Here is a 19795-nt window from a genome sequence, read left to right on the forward strand (position 1 = left end):
CATATTTAATTTAAATTAGCTATATTTTCTTTATAAAAATGAGAATTTGTAACTTACATACTTTATGGAAAGAGAATGAAAAAAATAAAATAAAAATTATTTTAAATTATTTTTAAATTAAAAAGTATATATTAATATTTAATCAATATATAAATAAAATATAATAAAAAAATATATTATTACAGTGTTCTTACTATTTTTTTTTAATAATGACAATAAAAGAGATAGTTACAGTAGCAGTGTGCTAAAGGCGATAAGGTTTAACAACTATTTATTTTTTAATTTTTAATTATAATATAAATTTTAATTGTATTTTATTTTTAAAGAAGATCAATTCTTGCTCTCTCATTTTTTTCTAAATATAATTAATTTAAAATAAATATATAAAAATTTTAAAATTAAAAAACCTATAAATTTTTCTAAAAAGAAAGATTAAATTGAGCCTATATGGCAATATTAGTGGCAAATTGCAATTTATTCCTTAAAATTAATATGATTTTGCCCATAAAGCTTACATAAATTAATAAAGTCAAATGCTAATGATAGCTAAAGTGCAAGCTAATTAACAGTTGCCTATGCTTTAGCTCAACTTGCTTTATCTACATCTGAGGATTTAGTTAGTTCTAATTCAATTCCTTTAGTTGCTGAACAATCTGCAGTTGATAATGCTTCTGCTTTTGCTTCTTAAAAAGAAAAACCTAATGATAGCTAAACTGCAAGCTAATTAAGTTGTCGCCCTGTAAATACAAAAATAAAACCGGCTAATTTGTCAGTCCTTAATTTGCAATGCCTAGTTTTTAATACAGATTGCCCATAAATGTGCGTGAAGTGCATTTTCTTAAATTTGGAGACAATCCATTAATTTATCAATTATGTATAGTAATTGGGCTAAGGAATTATATTTGGGGTGATTTCAACATGGCTAACCAGTTTAAACCCAAAGTAAAATGGCATGCAAAATAGGATAATAGGTTAAATGGTACTGGACTTACATAAGGTCTTAATTTATTAAATAAATTTTATAGAATTTATTTCAATCAAATACAACATAATTAATGTAATTACAATAAAGATTTATTATAGAAAATTACAAAGTTGAATAAAAAAAGAAAAGGAAAACAGATACTAAGATTACAAATAAAACAATTGAGATGTATAATTTGTAGAGAGACAATTTGGCGGCAAAAGATTAGGGAAATGATAAATGAAATCTAATGGGTTCATATTATTGGGGACGTGCCATTTATTGAGACAAAGGTTTTACAATGAGAAGAATTGCATTGACATGTGACATTATCTATGACATTATGCATATGCTGTATCTATATTGATTAAGTTTTAATTATAAATAGTTAATAGGAATAAATAAATTAATATAAATATAATTTTTAATTAAATAATATTACCGGTCGGTTTTTTTGTTTACGTATGAATTCACCTAAAATTTCTAGATTTTTGATGATATCACATATAAAGAAAAAGAACCAGACAAATTTATGTGTTAATCTCCGATTAATCTGAGTAAAGTCATAAACCAATTTTAATTGTAGTCTATGTGTTTGTTGAAAGTCGACTAATTACAAAACAAAAAAAGAGGGAGGCAGAACCTAACGGTATTTTAAAGCAGCCGCACCTAACGGTCACTTGAAAGTTCGGTAGTTGAAGTCTACAGCTAGAGAAAACAGAGAGATAACATATAGACAAAAATCGATAAGCACAGCCCAAAAAATCACCTTGAACATTTATTTTATTTCTTCTGTACCTTCTCTTCAAATCTTCAACTTCCCTTTTACGATAATGCTCTCTTTTATGTATTCTCTAAACTGGTCTTTTTCTTTTTCTCTACTAATAGCACAGTTTTTCACTTATGGGATTCCTTAAATTCTTCTCTATTTTCTCTTCAGATAACCATAGCCATCATAACAGCAGCCACAGCAACAACAGTGCCCTTCCTTCTCATGCTCTCCTTCTACGCGAAGACCTTGTTAAAAGTCCTGAAAACTTCATTACCAGTAATGGGTTTTCTGTTTTTAATTACTTGCGTCGCCTTTTGTCTGGAAGTGAGCTTTTTTTCGATTAATTTGTTTGTTATTTGTTATATTCCTATTTTAATGGTCTTGAAATGGGTTTCTGTTGTTTCTATTGTTTTGAGTAGAGAAAATTCACGGTGGTGCAAGGACTGATGAAGAGGAGAAAGTATATTCTTGGTTATATGCATTGGCGCAATCGGATAAAGATTTGGTTTATGAGTATGTTCGATCTACAGAAAGGGGTGAGCATGCATCTTTGCTTCTTTTTCTATTTTGGTTTTGTGTTGTTGATAACTTGATGTGTTTGAGGAAATGTCTGTTAAAAGGAACTCTCCCTGTTTGATACGGTAATAAGAGTAGTTCAATTGGTAATCAAAGTGTGTGAATTAAACATTGGAATAGTTAGGTAGTGTGATAGAGACTCAATCAGGTTAATCCTTCGGTCAACATGATCTAGCTCCTGTTGTTCTCGAAACTGACTAATTTTGTATGGAAAGCAATCTTAATCAAAATATCCTAGCTTCTTCCTCTTCCTCATCTCTCTCTTTTTCAACCTAAATTATTTCTTGACAAATTATTTACAGAATTACAAATCAATATTGGTGCTCCTTCAATGAAAGAATATTGAATGGTGCTTGGGAATATGATAGAGCCAAAAATGCCACAATTTTCAATTGGAAAAGTAAAATTATTGTCATAAATATGTAAGTGTTCCAATGAGTTTGCAACATTGCTATGATATTATGCACATCCCTCCCTTGAAGTTAAGGATGCTTTTAATACTTTACTTTCTATTTTAGATGCCCCACTTGTGAAAGTATCTTTATTCTCCGATGAAGTATGCCATTCTTCCATATCTTGCTGCAAAGGTGCCAATGTGATTACTTTCCCATTTAAATTAAATGGGTGATCATTGTTTATAAACAGATTCTAATTGTACAGTCTCAGTGTAGTGTGGAAAAGTGTATTTCCGCACCAAATAGCATTCAAAATTTAGTATATTAGAGGAAGTATTACTTGAATTCCTGTATTTACTTTAGAATACTAAACTTCCCTAAACAAGTTCTTGTTTGCTGGGAAAACTTTCTTTCTAGGTTTAGACTTTCTAATAGCTTCATAATATGAAGAGTAATATCTAGCAGATAAAAATAATAGGTTAAGACTTATCCCTATATAAATTGCACCAAGCTTCTGTGCGTGCTTTGCCATTCATTAATCAGGTTATACACTTACAGGCACTTGAAAGATTATCACAAATAACTATGTTGACAGATATAACCTGAAAATCTCTTTCACTACTAGTCCTTCTTAGGATGCTTGCGATCTCTGGCTAGAAAGAGATTTTTTTTTTCTCTTAAATATTTGATTGACATGCTTTATGAGAATGCTATTTTGTGTTCCTTATAGCGTCTGTGAAAACACCAATTCATAAAACAACTTGATCTTCATATGCTTTCCTATGCTAAGTATCTATTTACTTTGTGCAGGTTTGAGCTTCAGTGAAGCTGAGAGGAGACTGAAAGAAAATGGTCCAAATGTTCCTCTAGAATATCATTTTCCAAGCTGGTGGCATCTTCTGTGGACTGCCTTTTTCCATCCTTTTAATATTATTTTGATTGTGCTGTCAGCACTGTCATACATAACTAGTGACAGTCCAAATGGATGCATCTTGCTCATTCTGGTTTTTATTAGTGTGAGCCTTAGATTCTACCAGGTAGATGTTGCTTAACTTGTTAGTTGCAAGTGCCTTCTCTTTCTTAAACAAGGATTTTTCTGATTTTAATGAACTTTACAGGAAAACAGTAGTTCAAAAGCTGCCATGAAACTCTATGAGTTTGTGAAGTGTCCAGTAAAAGTTCAAAGATGTGCAGGTAGAGTTGTTCAGACAGAGTTAGTAGTTCAAGTTGATCAAAGAGATATTGTTCCTGGGGACATTGTCATCTTCGAACCAGGGGACCTTTTCCCAGGCGACGTGAGATTATTATCTTCTAAGCAACTTGTTGTAAGGTATAGACCTCTAAAACTCTGCCTTCTTTTCTAGATCATGGATTTTAATTTCTTTATAGCATTCCTATGTTCTCCTGTACAGCTAATTATAGAACATTATCACACCCTGCTTTTTGAACAGTCAGTCCTCATTAACAGGCGAGTCCTGGACAACTGAAAAGACAGCTAACACCAAAGAAAATGCGAGCACTCCTTTGCTAGAGCTAAAGAATATTTGTTTCATGGTAAGTATAACTAATCCTGTCATTGCACTGTTTTTGGTAGATTTCTTGTTTTCATCGTCATAAGGTAATTGAAATGATTAAAACAAAGGTAATAGATATGGACTAAAAATTACTTGTTTCTGGTAGTATCATAGCATTTGAAGTTGGGAAAGACAAATATTCAAATAGCAGCATTGGTGCAACCTTTGTCTGAAGGTTTTGAAAATGATGTAGTCCAAATTAAGAGTTATTGTGGAATTCTGGAAAAGTTTGGCATTCATATAGAACATTTATTTTATGTTAGTAAAGGTGAACCTAGGTGCATTACTACGGTTGTTTCATAGTGACTTGGCGTCATAATTTGAACGACAAAATTCCCAGCTTGCAGTGCCAGGGGGAAGGCTGCAAAGGTAAGACCATTCCTAGAGCGCAATGAGTGAAGCACCAAGCTTTGCTACCATCATATGTTGCCTTCTCTCTGTAGTCGTTATTATAGTATATGACTGCCTGGGCCAAATGTCGTTTAGTAAACCCATATGATATCACAATATGTTAGATATAGAACCATAGCTAAATAGAAAGTTGCTGGTATAGAGCCATCAATTTACATATTTATATTTTACAATTTAATTTGCAAGAAGCATTGCTTAGAGAAAAGAAGAAGAGCACATGAATATGACTTTGATTTCCGCTCTTGTTAGTCAGGCCTATCCATAATTATATATAATGTTGTCAGTAGGATCTTGATCCTGCAAACAATATGAGGACTCGACCCCTAACATTTATTGGAGAAGTTCATATATTGTTTATTAGGAGTCGAGATATGAGCTGAATATATTTCTTTTAGAGTTAGTTACTCTTTAAGATTGACATCCTAAAGTCATAAGAACAGGCAAGGAATATGGAAAGCTGCCTACTTTTTGAGTCTTGCGACGAAAACGAACATGGAGAAAGCAAATGAAGAAGTTAAAAAGGAAAAACAAAGTGAAGTTGAGAGTTAGCTGCATTCATTTCAAAAAGGTTCACACGATAATGATACTAAAGCCTCGGAACTATAGTTGTCGTTTTCACTTCATATGGAGTTTCGAGAAAATCTGAAACATATAACTTGATTCTTAATATAATGTAAAGATCAATATCAATTTTGCTGCATATTTTTTTTGTTTTAATTCATTTCTTTTATCATGTATGAATTATTTCATCAAAACGTTTGTTTATTGTTGAACTGGAACAAAGATATCAGGTGCTTATTACTTTTCCAATTCATTACTGGATAATAACAAGAACGGACATTTGTCTGACAGTAAAATAGAGACTATCTAAACAATGAATGGGAATGGAGAAAAAGAAAGAGGAAAGGATTTTTTTAAAGGAAATCCTCATGTATTCAAAATTGCTTTACCAAAAAATTGGAGATTACAATAGCAATTGAAATAACAATAGATATATCTTTTCCTCCTGGTATAATTCTTATAACATTGCTTTCATGCGTGCTTGGATTTTCGTGGCCAGAACTTACGTGGTTTTCTGAGTATGTATTTCAACCTCTATGCAAGCAGTAATGGGCTATCACATCCACAACACTCTGAAATATGTGAGTTTTGAATGTATTTCAGGGTACAAACGTGGTATCAGGTAGTGGGACAGGTCTGGTTGTTTCCACTGGATCCAAGACATACATGAGTACCATGTTCTCAACTATCGGGAAGCAGAAACCACCAGATGGATTCGAGAATGGCATTCGGCGAACATCCTATGTCCTTATTGGTGTTATGCTTATAGTAATGACAATAATAATTGTGACTTCTTACAATAAATCACGCGACTTGAGCGAGAGTATTCTTTTTGGACTCTCAGTGGCATGTGCGTTAACTCCTAATATGCTTCCCCTCATTGTTAACACAAGTCTTGCAAAAGGAGCAGTTGCCATGGCGAAAGACAGATGTATTGTCAAAAGCTTAGCTGCTATACGAGATATGGGATCCATGTAAGTCCAGAATCACTTCATTTTAATATTTGGCACCCGCACCCACATTATTGATGAATAAAAGCCGATTATTTTGATGTTACTAAATTAAGTGTGGAAGAACCGTTAACACATGTAAATCAACTTCAGTTCGTCTGATAATTTTCAAGCATCTGATGTTATAAGCTGTTGGATAGTATAATACACCGAGAACAAAATATCAGATGATCTATTGAGTAGGATTTGACAGCTCTATGTTAACATTGCATTTTCTGACATTTTCACATTGGAAAAAAGGAGTTATATTATTGAACACTTACAGGAAACTTAGCTAATTTTTCTTGAGGAGAAATGCATAAATTATAAAAAGGAAAATAATTTCCAGGCTATTTTATTCATGAAATACAGCTCAAATTTAAACAAATGCAACTAGATAGAGGTATGGAAAAAACTGAATGCTCTATGCATGCAGCTCTAGTTCACACTGCAAAAGAATATAAATGCAATTGAAAAGAGCTCCTGCTATCCTAGACAAAGAAATAATGAAGGAACCAACTTAAGTCAAGCCATTTCCATTCACCTAGCTGTGAACACCCTGACAGAATATATATTCATGTTATTAACTTAACATCTAATCTTACTTTTCTCAATTTTTAATTTCTTTTTGGGGTATCATTCAGGGATATACTATGCATGGACAAGACCGGTACACTGACCATGAACCGTGCAATTGTGGTTAATCATCTTGACAGCTGGGGTTCACCAAAAGAAAAGGTTTTGCGCTTTGCATTCCTTAACTCTTACTTCAAGACAGATCAAAAATATCCTCTAGATGATGCTATCTTGGCATTCGCGTACACAAATGGATACAGATTCCAGCCCTCCAAGTATAGGAAAATAGATGAGATCCCTTTTGATTTTACACGAAGACGAGTATCTGTTATTTTGGAAACTGAGTCAGATGCAAAAGGCAGAAATAGCCAAGTTCTTGATAGATACATGGTAACTAAGGGAGCATTGGAAGAAATAATGAAAGTTTGCTCTTTTATTGACCATGTTGATAGGGGCACCATGACCACATTCTCTTCAGAAGATTACCGCAGGATTCTAAATATGGGAGAAGATTTAAGCGACCAGGGCTTGAGGATTATAGGAGTTGCAATAAAAAGGCTTGGAATGGTATGTATGAATCTCGTTTTGGCTCTTCTTCTCTTTTATTTTTTTTTTTGTTAGATTTAATAGATGGTTTTTATTTGCAAGTTTTATGAACTTGATTAATTTCCTGAAAGATACGATCAACCTTTCTTTTCAGTTCAGTCTTCATTACATCCATTATTGGCAGACTAGAACTGTATACCATACAGGCCAGCCTTCCTGTTATTTGCCTGTTAATCCTTTCTTTTGATTCCTTAACTTAAGCTGAACCACTGTCACTATCTTGGGAGTTGGGAGTATGAGTTTCATGGTGTTTTGGATGCATTTGAATCATTTATAATTACAACTGGTGCACTGCGCAATATGATTCACTGTTGTTATTTTCTAATGAACGGCATAAGCCATCTTTTTTTTGACATCATACTGCAGCAGACCAGCATTTAAATGAAGATACCAGCACTTCCATGCTTTATGGGAGCGTGGGGTTGTTTCCAGAAATCAATCCCAACTACATTAAAAACCTCGGACTAAGGCTTGAGTTGTTCACTTGCAATTTTTCTTTTTATTTGTAATGTTGCAGCAAAGAAGTGATCCATGCACCGCTGAAGATGAGGCCACTGAAACAGATATGGTTTTCCTTGGTGTAGTTGCATTCTTTGATCCACCAAAGGACTCAGCGAAGCAAGCTTTGTGGAGGCTTGCAGAGAAGGGAGTAAAAGCAAAAGTGTTAACAGGTGACTCCCTATCCCTGGCAGTAAGGATCTGTGAAGAACTTGGGATTAGAACCGCCTATGTAACAACAGGACCAGAGCTCGAGGAACTCAATCAGGATGACTTTCACGAGACTGTTAAAAGAGCAACAGTACTTGCACGGCTGACCCCAACTCAGAAACTCCGAGTGGTACAATCCTTGCAAACAGTTGATGACCATGTAGTTGGATTCCTGGGAGATGGGATTAATGACTCACTTGCAATAGATGCTGCCAATGTAGGTATCTCCGTCGACTCAGGGGCATCAGTTGCGAAAGACTTTGCTGATATCATATTACTAGAGAAAGATCTCAACGTCCTTGTTGATGGGGTCGAGCATGGTCGTCTCACTTTCGGTAATACCATGAAGTACATTAAAATGTCGGTTGTTGCCAATGTAGGAAGTGTTCTTTCAATTCTTATAGCAACTCAGCTGCTAGATTTTGAACCATTGACTCCAAGGCAGCTCCTGGCACAAACTTTCATTTATAGTGTGGGTCAAATTGCAATTCCATGGGACAAGTTGGAAGAAGATTATGTGAAAACTCCGCAGAAATTGTCTCATAAAAGCTTACCCATGTTCATATTATGGAATGGCCCTGTGTGCACTCTATGTGATATAGGTAACCTTCTATTCCTTCGCTTTTACTACAACGAAAGCGAGGATCTTTACGACAAATTCTTCCATTCTGCTTGGTTCGTTGAAGGGCTACTGATGCAGACGCTCATTTTTCACTTGATTCGGACAGAGAAAATCCCTTTCATTCAGGAAATTGCCTCATGGCCAGTGCTCTGTTCAACGATTGTCATTTCGGCTATTGGAATTGCATTTCCGTTCACAATAATAGGAAGATTTATGGGATTTACTAGTCTACCATTGTCATATTTTGGGTTTTTAGTTTTACTTTTTCTAGGATATTTTACAGTTGGCCAAGTGGTCAAGAGAGTGTATATTTTCATTTACAAAAAATGGCTTTAGAGAAATAGTATACAACTTTACAAGAAAGTATATTTTGCAAGAAATAGCCAAGAGAGAGAGAGAGAGAGAGAGAGAGAGACCAGGTGAAAAAATTTATTCCCCTTTGTATATTATTGAGGATAAGAATTTAATAGTTCCATGTTTTTTACAGGCTGATTGGCATTTATGGTAAGATATTACTGACCCTGCAAATTTGCAGTATGAATGAAATGTTGTCCAAGAAGAACATAAAGGAAACAAGGGAAAAAGAAAGAAATCCGCTTGTAGATTTTCCTCTTTATCTCTGGATCATATCAACTCTTGTCTGTTCCATTAAATTAAATGATGCAGAAAGAAGCAAGTAGAGACCAATCCAAGCAATGCTACTCTGTTGAAAATTTCCTTGGCTGGTGAATTACCTGCATAAATATATTGCATCAGCTCAGACTTGCAAAATAGGTTGTTAACAAGACTAGGAGAACTATAAGAAAAATGGACTAATTCCAGCTTTTTAAACCAGTCATTACTGCATCCTGTTTTGTGTGTGTCTGTGTGTCACTCGAGTTTTAATTTTTCTGAAAAGATATAAAAGAGATGAGGTTAATTTATTACCAAATTGGAGATAACGGTTCCTAATGTTCCATTCAAAATCCCAGTGTTTCCTATCATTTTTGAGAGTCCAGTATGCCCATCCAAAGGAAGCTGCATCATAAACCTCAAGCTGAGCCTTTCCAAAATCTTGATAATCTGTCTGCGATCCACTTGTCACATTCCATTCGTTCACCCATTCGCCTAAAACCAACAAATTCCAGACTTAGATGCCACACTTACATTGTATCAAAGATGTTGCATCAAAAAAATAAAGTGACTTTCATTAATTCTTACATCTTAGTCTTTTAGCAGCATAGGAAAAAACAAACTTCATTTTCATTTGCAACAAGGTATGAATCTGAGACTCAATATATATGCATTTAAAAGACGAAAAAGAAACAAAAAGAAAGGAGTGCCACACCTATAAAAATAAGTGGACCATTAGCACTGTTTAGAGCCTGTAGCTGCGCTTCTCTGCTCTTGTATATAAATTGGATATTATCCTCGGAGCTCATATTGACAAAGAAAGTGTCAAAAAGATTGTAGTAATGCAAATCAACTACAATGTTATGAGAGCCTATATTAGCCTGGTAAAGTTCCAGTGGATCGGCATTGCCAATTCTTTGGCAGATGATGACATAAGCATTTGGTGAGTACTTGCGAACAATTTCATAGCCTTGTTTATAATATGGAACTAAAACTTCCAAAGGAACTGAAGCAGCAGATGGCTCATTTAGAAGCTCAATTCCCAGCAAGGCAGGATGTCTTGCATACCTGCAAATGAAAAACTTTTCAATTAAGCTCTTTACTAAAGGATTACAAAGCATGTCCACTACAGTTGCCACAAGACAGAAGGCTTCTAGACAAAAATTAACAGATTTCTGTGTTGAGTTTATCCGAGTGATTTTTTTTCTTTTTTTTTTAAGAAAAAAGGTTTATCCAGGTGAATTAACTTACCAGGTAATCAGGTATTACCAAAGATTTGAGAGTTCTTTGGTAGATCTTAGAGAAGTACAATACAATGAAATTCTTGCTTATTATTCTATCCATTCCATTACATTCTATGAAGCACCACTATGGTCTATCAAACAATATGTTTGCAGCATACATGAATGGAAATAGAAAAAAAGAGTTATAAAAAGGAGAACGATCTAAATGAGCCAAATGTAGTGAGTCTTAAAAGATAGATGAAGCCATATTTTTCAAGTTGCATTTTGTGACATGATGAGAGTGTTGTTACACAAACTATTTCGACATTTTAGACATTGAGGAAAGACATGTCAGAGAAGAGAAAAGTGCGACTCCAAGAGGCCAAGAACCTGAATGAAGCTTCTCGCTTATAATGAGGAAGATGTAACCACCCACCATTCACAGATGCATAAAGTTAACAGTTTTTGTTAGAGGTAGTCCAGTACATGTCTCTGTTTCTTTATTTCTGTGAGGATGAATAAATTTTTACCATTGCAACTCTATATAGTGAATAACACTCGTGACATATATGGTTGCATAACTGAAAAATTTTTCCCACTTACAAACAAAGTTGAGAAGTACAACCTTCTCTTAGATAGTTTCTTATTACAACAAAAAACAGTTTTTCATACTCACCATCAGCCAACCAAAATTCTCTGTTAAGTAATCTTTTAATGTTCTTACAATTGGGGTAACTTAGTAATCAGTAGACTGTAAACAACATAAGAACTTATCTAAAATTTACCTTGAAGCTAGAAAGTCTATAACATTCAGTGTTTGTGAGATGTAGTCAGCAGAAGTAGGCCAGCCTGTTGTACCATCTCTACTGGCACTATGTTCCATGCCATTTTGAGAGCCAGGAGCCGCATGTAGGTCAATTATGCATCTTATATCATAGGCTCTGCACCATAGTTTTCAGATACATATTGAAAGGAAATATGAAGTTTAAAGGGTTAATGGTCCAAAAAAGTAACAAAACACTGGACCTACTGTGCCCACGAGAATGCATTATCTAGAGCTTCCAAGGATCCTCCTATAAATGGAGCTGGAGGATCAGGATCGAAAGCAATCCACCAACCAACAGGGATCCTCACAGTGTTTATTCCATGTTTAAAGAGAAACTTGAAATCTTCTACTGTAATAAAAGTGTTTCTATGTTTCTGCAGTTAAAAAGGAAAAAAGTTACAATAAACAAAAAGTGAAACTGCCAGTCCTATCTTTTAGTCTCATTTGGTAAATACAGGATAGTAATCATACTGTCCTCATCATTCAAAATCTTATATTGTATATTGTCTTAATTATCGATTATGTGATTTTTGTACATAAAGATAATTGTTTAACATAAGCCGAAGAAGAAAATATGAATAATATATAGTGAAATAGAAAACAAGAAATTCACCTTTAGAATCTCTTTGGCCTTGCTATGTCCATACCCATTTGCAAGTTGGTAATCTCCATGCAAGTTATTTGCTATAACGGTCATCTCAAATGTGGCTGCATTATCATCCCATCCTGGTTTCCCTGGATAGTCCGCTCTAAGCTGGTTCCCTGTTGAAGCCTAAAAATATATGCCATTATGCAATATTAAAACCTTTAGAACAACATGAAAAGACGATTAAGCATCAGCTATCTTGAATGCTATCTGGATACTTCCTTGTAGATTCATTATTGATACAGTAGACTACAAGCTTGTTTTGCAGATATGTTATGGTTATATAGCCAACTATTCCACAGAAACTAATTTTCCATTCTCCCAAACACACAAACACCCCACGTAAAAGAAAAAAGAAAAATAAAAAATAAGCAAAAGACAAGACAATGAAAAAATAGCTTTTCCAAGAGACATTGAAAACTTTGAAATTGGATGGTTTGAACTTTTCAATCCTATTGGCAAATGTGCAATTATACTATCATTCTTTACCAATGCAAGTATGCACCAAAAGTGACTATATCTACATTTAAACTTTTTATCTTTTCCTGAAATCAAAGGGAAATATCAGAATATATCACCTGTAGATAGGTGCCACTATTAAGTTTTATGTGAACTCTATTGTTGTTATTTCTCTCAATAAAAAATGTAGTCCCTGCTGAAGATGAGTTCGCTGTTGCAGAGATTGAGCACCCTTCACCATCACATGTTAGAAACTGGCCCTGAGAAGTATGGAGCTGAAATTCTAATTCAGAGTGTCTCCATAACTGCAGGAGAATAAACCAGTACGATAACTTGTCTGAATAGTCAGAATAAACTAATACTTAAACAGCCTCAATTCTTGACCTCCATGTTTTAAGAATGCATATGGCCTTATAATTTATTAATAATGATAATAGACAAGAGATCACAATCTGCATACAACTGGTGAAACTAATACTACAATTTAAGAACCTTACCTAGAGGGCTAGAACCCCCATCTCCATACAGGTAATAGAAAATTGTGCCATAGAACAGCTGTCCATTTAGTTTACACCATATCAGATTGAATATAATTGTCCCAGGAAGAGGACATGAGAGAGGGCATGCCTGTTTTAAGAATAAAACGCCAAAGAAAGAAACTTTACGCGAAAACATATTGACCTTTTCAGTGATCCTCCTAATTAAGTAACCAAATCTAACTTGCAGTCTTGGCTACAAAGAGGAACTCAGGAAAGAGCTAAACTTATTAAGTTTGATAAATTGGAAAGGACTAACTTTGCAGCTTAAGCATCAATAAAAACTACGCACTACATTGTATTGCCAGAAATGTGAAATGAGGGGAAAAGGTGACTTGGCAATTTGCAAAAGATACCATGAAAGATAAAATTTACACATGAATGAAGCATGCACAATTTGATCAGGCATCTCACCCTGAAGGTCTCCCATGAAGAAGCAGCATCTCTATCAACTGTAACACCCATGCCACCCCCATTCTCAGCGGACAAATACTTCTGCGATATTACTGACTTAAGTTGAACCTCCGTACCATCCTACATTCCAACATTCGGAAAGGGATCGATGAAAAATTCATAAATAACCGTAGAAAAAATGTAGCAGAAGAAAAAGTAAAGAATAAAGGAACAATAGATTTTGGAAAAGAATCTCACAAGCATGTCGCCGTTGGGAATGCCATCAAATAGTGAAGGCTTAATCCAACCTTCCACAACCAACCAACCTCCCAAGTTCACTCCTCTAACTTTAGAATCTTCTCTCAGTCCTTCCACTTGTATCAAGCAATACAACATTGGAAACCAATTACAAAATTTAGTTCAGTCACATGCTTAAACACAGAATTTTCAAGGCACACTAAAGAATCCAAGTAAATGAAAAGACAAGCTCACCTGAGTATACTCCGGCTAAGATAGCCCAACAAGAAAGTGAAAATGCAAATACCCATTTGCCGAAAACAAGTTCCATGAAGAATGAGGCCCTCCTACAGCATCAAACAAGCCAAAATATAGAACCCATCTGCAACAACCAACAAAAAAATAAAAAAAGAAACATCATTCAGAACCCACTTGAGGGAATTTTTATAAATCCTTTTCTTATCAAACAATTAATACCAAATTCAACACTGTAAACAAGCATAACACATATATCTTGGGTTTCCCTTTTCTTAATGTCAGCTGGTACATAAACATAAAATATGAAATTTTTTACAACTCCATTAGTGTGTTACATAAAGAATGTCAAAACAAAAAGAAAGACCGAATAAAATAAGAGAAGAAGAAAAGAACAATGTGTCTGGATGGCAAAGGAATTAAAACAAAAAGGGAGGTCTTCAAAAAGTGTTTAGATGTGCACGGAAATAGAAAAAGAAAAAAGGGATTTACTTTGCTTGAAGATTTGGAAGTGTTTCTTTTTATTTATTTTTTCCTTCTTTCCTTATTTTCCTTTTTAGTTAAACAGGGACTTTGGTTGGTTGATATATAATTTCATTGGCTGATCTGAGAAAGGTTTAGAAGGTCAAAAAAGAATGGCCCTGTGCTTTAAGCAGGAAAAGGGAGTGAATTTCATCATGGCGACCAAGAAAAGGGTAAAAACTTGTGGTGGTGTAACCGCCTTATCTCTGCTAATCAAACATGGCTTTTGCTTTTGTCTTTGTTGTGTAATTGCTACTTTTCTGTATCTAGTACATTCCTTGCTGTAGTTTGTGCCTGTAAAACAGAGATGCTACAGACTGACTCTGAGTTCGGCTAGGCCTTTTCGGTTTTATAGATTCTCTTTTTTCAACTGTAACTCTTGCTGGTCGCAGGCTTAGCTCAAGCTTTTTGTCATAACATAAAATAAACATCAAATCAATTCTTCTGTTCTTATTGACAAATTATTTAAAATGAAGTTATTGATGATTTCATGTAAGAGTTACTTGATGAAATAAATTTTGTTTAATCTGAACTTGAGTCACGTAAAATTGTGGTGATTATACATAGTGTCAATATGCTTCCTGAAATTGTCAATTATGCAAAATTTTGAAAAGAAGTGAATTATTGAGAGGCAAATAGAATCTTTATGTAGCCGACCTTCAAGAATCACATATGTTGGATGGGACTTGTTTCTGCCTTTTTTGTTCCTTGGAGTTCGTGGAGGTTCATGCATGGACAACATTAATCTTGCCACCACTCCCCCTGCATAAACGACGCCCACTACACTATATATACTGATTCATTTCTTGTATCAATCCGGATGGTTTGATATTTATTTTTCTTTTAACTTTCTTGAGTTTTAAAAATTAATTTGAAGAATAGATAAATGTTGAAATATTGAAGTGTATTATTCTGTGATGAATTGTTAATAAAAATTATGAGATTACAATTTGAAGCATGATCTTGATTTATACATATTGAGTTCAAACGGTCTTATTGCTATGCTATTAGACTCTGAGCTCTATATCAACGTTCTATTCCTATTCTGTGGTTGGTAGAAGTGACCTTTCTTCCATAGGGAAGAAAGGTTGCTCCTGACTTCAGCTTTCTGGCCTGTGATGACAGAAGCTGAGGCCTTGACCAGTGGTCCTTGACTGTTTGTTTGTAACCCGTTGGATCTTGTCATGTGTGTTTTTCTTTTAGTCTTCAACACTCCCCCTCAAGGTGGGCTCGAATAGGTTGATCGATCCCATCTTGCTGAGAAGATTCTTAAGATCGGATTTGTTTAGTGCTTTTGTGAGGATATCTGCCAATTGTTCATTACTTCTGACAAATGGAGTTTCAATTTCTCCAGATTGAACATTTTTCCTTATAAAGTGACAATCTACTTCTATGTGTTTAGTGCGCTCGTGGAAGACGGAGTTTGAAGCAATATGTCTTGCTGCTTGGTTGTCACAGTACATTTTTATTGGATCTTTGATCTTAATTCTCAAATCTGTAAGGACTTGCTTAATCCATATTAATTTGCTGGCTGTTGATGCCATTGCTCTGTATTCTGCCTATGCACTGGATCTAGCAGTTACAGTTTGTTTCTTGCTTTTCCAAGTTACTAGATTGCCACCCACAAATGTACAAAAACCAGAGGTTGATTTTCCATCACAGCTTTCGGCCTTGGAGATTGTTTCAAACCGTAGATGGCCTTTTCTAGTTTACATACCATGGATTGGTTGGTGGTAGTCTCATAACCTGGAGGCAGAGTCATGTAAACCTCTTCTTCGAGAGTCCCTTAGAGGAACGTATTTTTTACATCCATTTGATATAAGCTCCATCCTGAGTTGGTAGCAACAGACAATAAAATGCGAACCGTGCTCATTTTTGCTACAGGCGCAAAGGTTTCCTGATAATCTACCCCATATGTTTGGGTGAACCCATTTGCTACCAATCTAGTCTTGTATCGCTCAACTGCTCCATCATGTTTATACTTAATTTTATATACTCATTTGCACCCAACAGGTTTTTTACCTTATGGTAGAGGGACTAATTTCCAGGTGTCATTTTTTTCAAGTGTCTGAAGCTCCTCCTTCATGGCCTGACACCATTTAGGATCGGTGTTAGCCTCATAGAAGGAGGATGGCTCAGTATAGGAGGTGAGTTTATTTAGGTAGGTCTTATATGAACTGGATATGCTATGGTAGCTAATAAAGTTTTAAATAGGATACATCACCTTGTGGGACACATAGTCCTTTAGTCTGACTGGTGGTCTGGTAGGTCTAGATGATCTGCGTGGGGCGACTTCTTCAAGTGGTGATCCATCTTCTTCGACTGGTGATCCTTCTCCCCTTGAAGAAGTGCCCCGGAGAATGATACTGGCTCCACCGGAAGGGTTGGCCTCGGGATTTGCTGCGGAAGCTGTTTCCTCGCTGGACGGAGGTGGGAGAACTGAACTGTCAAAAAAAGAAGAGCTATTATCTGGAAAGAACAAAGAAGGCCCATGAGGGGGATGAGGATTGGTGAAATAAAGTGTGTCTTCATCAAAAAACACGTCCCTAGAGATGTAGATTTTGTGAGTGCACGGGTCATAACACTTATAGCCCTTCTTTGTTGAAGAATACCCTAAGAATACTGTTTTGACAGAGCTAGGTTCCAGTTTATGAGAGCGTTTAACATGAACAAAGGCTGTACACCCAAAAACTCTAATGTGTCCTAGTTCAATTTTCCTACCCTTGAGAATTTCCAAAGGACTAAGATTTTTGAGTTTTGGACTAGGGAGACGATTAATGAGATAGGCGGCAGTTAGGAGGGCATCAGACTAGAAGATGTGAGGAACATTATTTTGAAAAAGTAGGGATCTAGTGACGTTAAGAAGATGGCAGTTTTTTCTTTCACAAACTCCATTTTGCTCGGGAGTGTAAGTGCAGGTAGTTTGATGCAAGATGCCTTTAGTGGAAAAGAAGTCGAAAATTTTTTTATTGATGTATTCGGTGCCATTATCAGACCTAAAGATTCTAATGTTGGCATTATACTGGGTTTGAATAAAATTGAAAAAAAATTGAAAACATTCAAAGACTTCATTCTTGCCTTTTAACAGGTAGACCCAAGTGATGCGAGAGAAATCATCAATGAATGTGACGAAGTAACGAAAATGATTGTAAGAGGTACAGGGAGCAGGTCCCCAAACATCAGAATAAATTAGATCAAACATTTTTGTTGAAATGGTAGAGGACACAGGAAAAGGTAATCTAGTATGTTTTGAAAATTGACAAGTGTCACAATAACCAGAATCTATTTTAAGACAAAACAACTGATTTAAGACTTTATCAGCCGGATGCCCAAACCACCTATGTAGGAGAATACTGTGATTGAGAAGTTTAGTAGAGGTAAGACACTGATTGGTAGGATTGGTGAGATAGTATAATCCATTGTGAAGGTATCCTTCACCAATCGTCTTCTTGGTGGTGCAATCCTGAAAGATTACAGAAGATGGTGAGAAAATGACATTAAAATTTAAAGTACGAGTTATTTTTCCAACAGATAACAAATTTGACGTAAAGTTAGGTAATAAAAGAATATCTTAAATAGAATTAGTATTAGGGAACAAATTTGATGAGCCAAAACTAGAGATTTTTGCTCGACTTCCGTTTGCAACTATCACATGTTGGGAATCTATAGGGACAAAATTGTGCAATTGTGTCGAGTCCCAAGTCATGTGGTCAGTTGCACCGGAATAAATAATCCATTTTGTAGATTTATATTTTTGAGATACTAAACCTGCCCCACGAGATTGTTGGAAAATAGACTGAAGTTGGGAGAGAATTTGAGAAATTTGGTAATTTTCAGATGGGCCGGACTCAGGTCGGTTTGATGGGCTGGGCTTGGAGGCTAGACTGGCCCATGAATTGCTGGTTGGCTGGGCTGGGGCTGGTGGGTGAGCCTTGGGCCTGAATTAGCCCATGTACTGGTTGGGCGACATAAGGGTCGGGTCGAGCCGGGCGTCGGACCCACTTTCCACGTCCGACCCGTTGAACGCATCATAACCCTTAGGGTTAGATGCGTTCAGCATACTCACGCCGCCAAACCTCTCTTCTCTTCTTCGCTCGTCCCTGTCCCTTCTTTCTCCAGTCCTTCCGCGCTCTGCTCGATTGAGTGTCGGGCGAAGGTGCGGGTGAGATGCCAACACCGCTCGTGAGAGTGACCCTACTTTTACAGTGGTCACATCTTGTGACGTTGTTGGGCGTCCCTCGCACCCGAGCCGACTCTCACGAGTGAGAGACGAAGGCCCTATTCTCTATGTCATTTTGGTTTGTCATGGCTCCCATAGTGGCACGCCTGGTTTCCTCTTGTTGCACAAGAGCGATGACCGAGTCAAGTCTGGGGAGTTTGCTGGATAGTAAAATCTGTGATCGAACCGCCTCGTAGCTCGACCCGAGCCTGCCCAGGTAAGTGAACACAAGGTCCTGCTCCGCTCTCTGCCTTATTTCCTCTAGATCAGTAGTGAGTGAGAGGTAGCTTTGTAGCTCCTCCCACCGAGTTAATATCTCGGTTGCGTAACTCGCGCTGGACCGAGTTCCTTGTTTTATTTGTGCTAATTCCTGTTTCAACTGGAATATGTGTGCATAGTTTTGTTCTTGCCCGTATAACTGTTTTAGTCGCTCCCATATTGCCTGTGATGATGCCAGTAGCAGACATAGCCTGGCAATCTGAGGCTCGATTGTGTTGGTCAGAAGTGACATGACCATGTGGTCAGTCGTCTGCCAATCTTCGATGGCCTCATTCTCTTCCTTTGTTGGTTGATTTGGGTTGATTGGTTGTGGCCTCTTTCGAGTACCTGTGATAAACCCTATTTTTTTCCTTCTAGTGAGGCCGATGTATACTGCCCTCGACCATTGAAAATAATTTTGACTACCTGTTAAAGTTATGTTGGTGAGCTTGGTAAGATCGTTTTGAGACATAATGAGAAATTTGTTTAGTTGGATTTTTGATTATTTTCTAGGTAAGTGATGACAGGATAATTCCTGCTCTGATACCATGTTGAAATATTGAAGTGTATTATTCTGTGAAGAATTGTTAATACAAATTTTGAGATTACAATTTGAAGCATGATCTTGATTTATACATATTGAGTCCAAACGGTTTTATTGCTATGCTACTAGACCCTGAGCTCTATGTCAACGTTCCATTCCTATTCTGTGGTTGGTAAAAGTGACCTTTCTTCCATAGGGAAGAAAGGTTGCTCCTGACTTCAGCTTTCTGGCCCGTGATGACAGAAGCTGAGGCCTTGACCAGTGGTCCTTGACTGTTTGTTTGTAACTAGGGATGGCAATGGATCCTGGAC

The 19795-nt window shown here is 36.2% G+C and overlaps 2 protein-coding genes across 6 annotated transcripts; one reads left to right on the plus strand and one right to left on the minus strand.

The window, feature by feature from the left end:
- The first annotated feature begins 1490 nt into the window (after nucleotides 1-1490).
- LOC8273750 (magnesium-transporting ATPase, P-type 1) lies at nucleotides 1491-9300 on the plus strand. The gene is made up of 8 exons (XM_015727998.3): nucleotides 1491-2060; nucleotides 2156-2272; nucleotides 3518-3744; nucleotides 3826-4037; nucleotides 4159-4261; nucleotides 5857-6227; nucleotides 6887-7385; nucleotides 7942-9300. Exons 1-8 carry the CDS (start codon nucleotides 1868-1870, stop codon nucleotides 9088-9090), a joined length of 2871 nt encoding a protein of 956 aa, XP_015583484.1. The 5' UTR covers nucleotides 1491-1867; the 3' UTR covers nucleotides 9091-9300.
- LOC8273751 (probable glucan 1,3-beta-glucosidase A) lies at nucleotides 9175-14872 on the minus strand. 5 transcript variants are annotated; one of them, XM_002533520.4, is made up of 11 exons: nucleotides 14434-14872; nucleotides 13942-14068; nucleotides 13708-13823; nucleotides 13471-13590; nucleotides 12640-12825; nucleotides 12029-12187; nucleotides 11620-11789; nucleotides 11375-11530; nucleotides 10082-10434; nucleotides 9682-9861; nucleotides 9175-9488 (listed from the first exon to the last, which is right to left on the minus strand). In XM_002533520.4, the coding sequence occupies exons 2-11, from the start codon at nucleotides 14015-14017 to the stop codon at nucleotides 9403-9405; spliced, it is 1602 nt and encodes a 533-aa protein (XP_002533566.3). In that variant the 5' UTR covers nucleotides 14018-14068; nucleotides 14434-14872; the 3' UTR covers nucleotides 9175-9402. The 5 variants fall into 5 exon arrangements, with proteins under 5 accessions (XP_002533566.3, XP_015583485.2, XP_025015614.2 ...); XM_015727999.3 differs by lacking the exon at nucleotides 14434-14872 and adding an exon at nucleotides 14164-14419; XM_025159846.2 differs by lacking the exon at nucleotides 14434-14872 and having other exon boundaries at nucleotides 12640-12780; nucleotides 13942-14420.
- Between the last annotated feature and the right edge of the window lie 4923 nt (nucleotides 14873-19795).

The sequence above is a fragment of the Ricinus communis genome, chromosome 7 (assembly GCF_019578655.1).
Source record: "Ricinus communis isolate WT05 ecotype wild-type chromosome 7, ASM1957865v1, whole genome shotgun sequence".
In the NCBI taxonomy this organism is placed as follows: Eukaryota; Viridiplantae; Streptophyta; class Magnoliopsida; order Malpighiales; family Euphorbiaceae; genus Ricinus; species Ricinus communis.

Bases quoted from the DNA above. Each gene is read 5' to 3' on its own strand.
- LOC8273750 (XM_015727998.3), top strand. From the start codon at position 1,868: ATGGGATTCCTTAAATTCTTCTCTATTTTCTCTTCAGATAACCATAGC. The intron at 4,038-4,158 runs GTATAGACCTCT...CTTTTTGAACAG, and splicing joins TCTAAGCAACTTGTTGTAAG to TCAGTCCTCATTAACAGGCG. The intron at 4,262-5,856 runs GTAAGTATAACT...AATGTATTTCAG, and splicing joins TAAAGAATATTTGTTTCATG to GGTACAAACGTGGTATCAGG.
- LOC8273751 (XM_002533520.4), bottom strand. From the start codon at position 14,017: ATGGAACTTGTTTTCGGCAAATGGGTATTTGCATTTTCACTTTCTTGT. The intron at 13,824-13,941 runs GTGAGCTTGTCT...GCTTGATACAAG, and splicing joins CTTAGCCGGAGTATACTCAG to TGGAAGGACTGAGAGAAGAT. The intron at 12,188-12,639 runs GTGATATATTCT...ATATATTTTTAG, and splicing joins ATAGTGGCACCTATCTACAG to GCTTCAACAGGGAACCAGCT.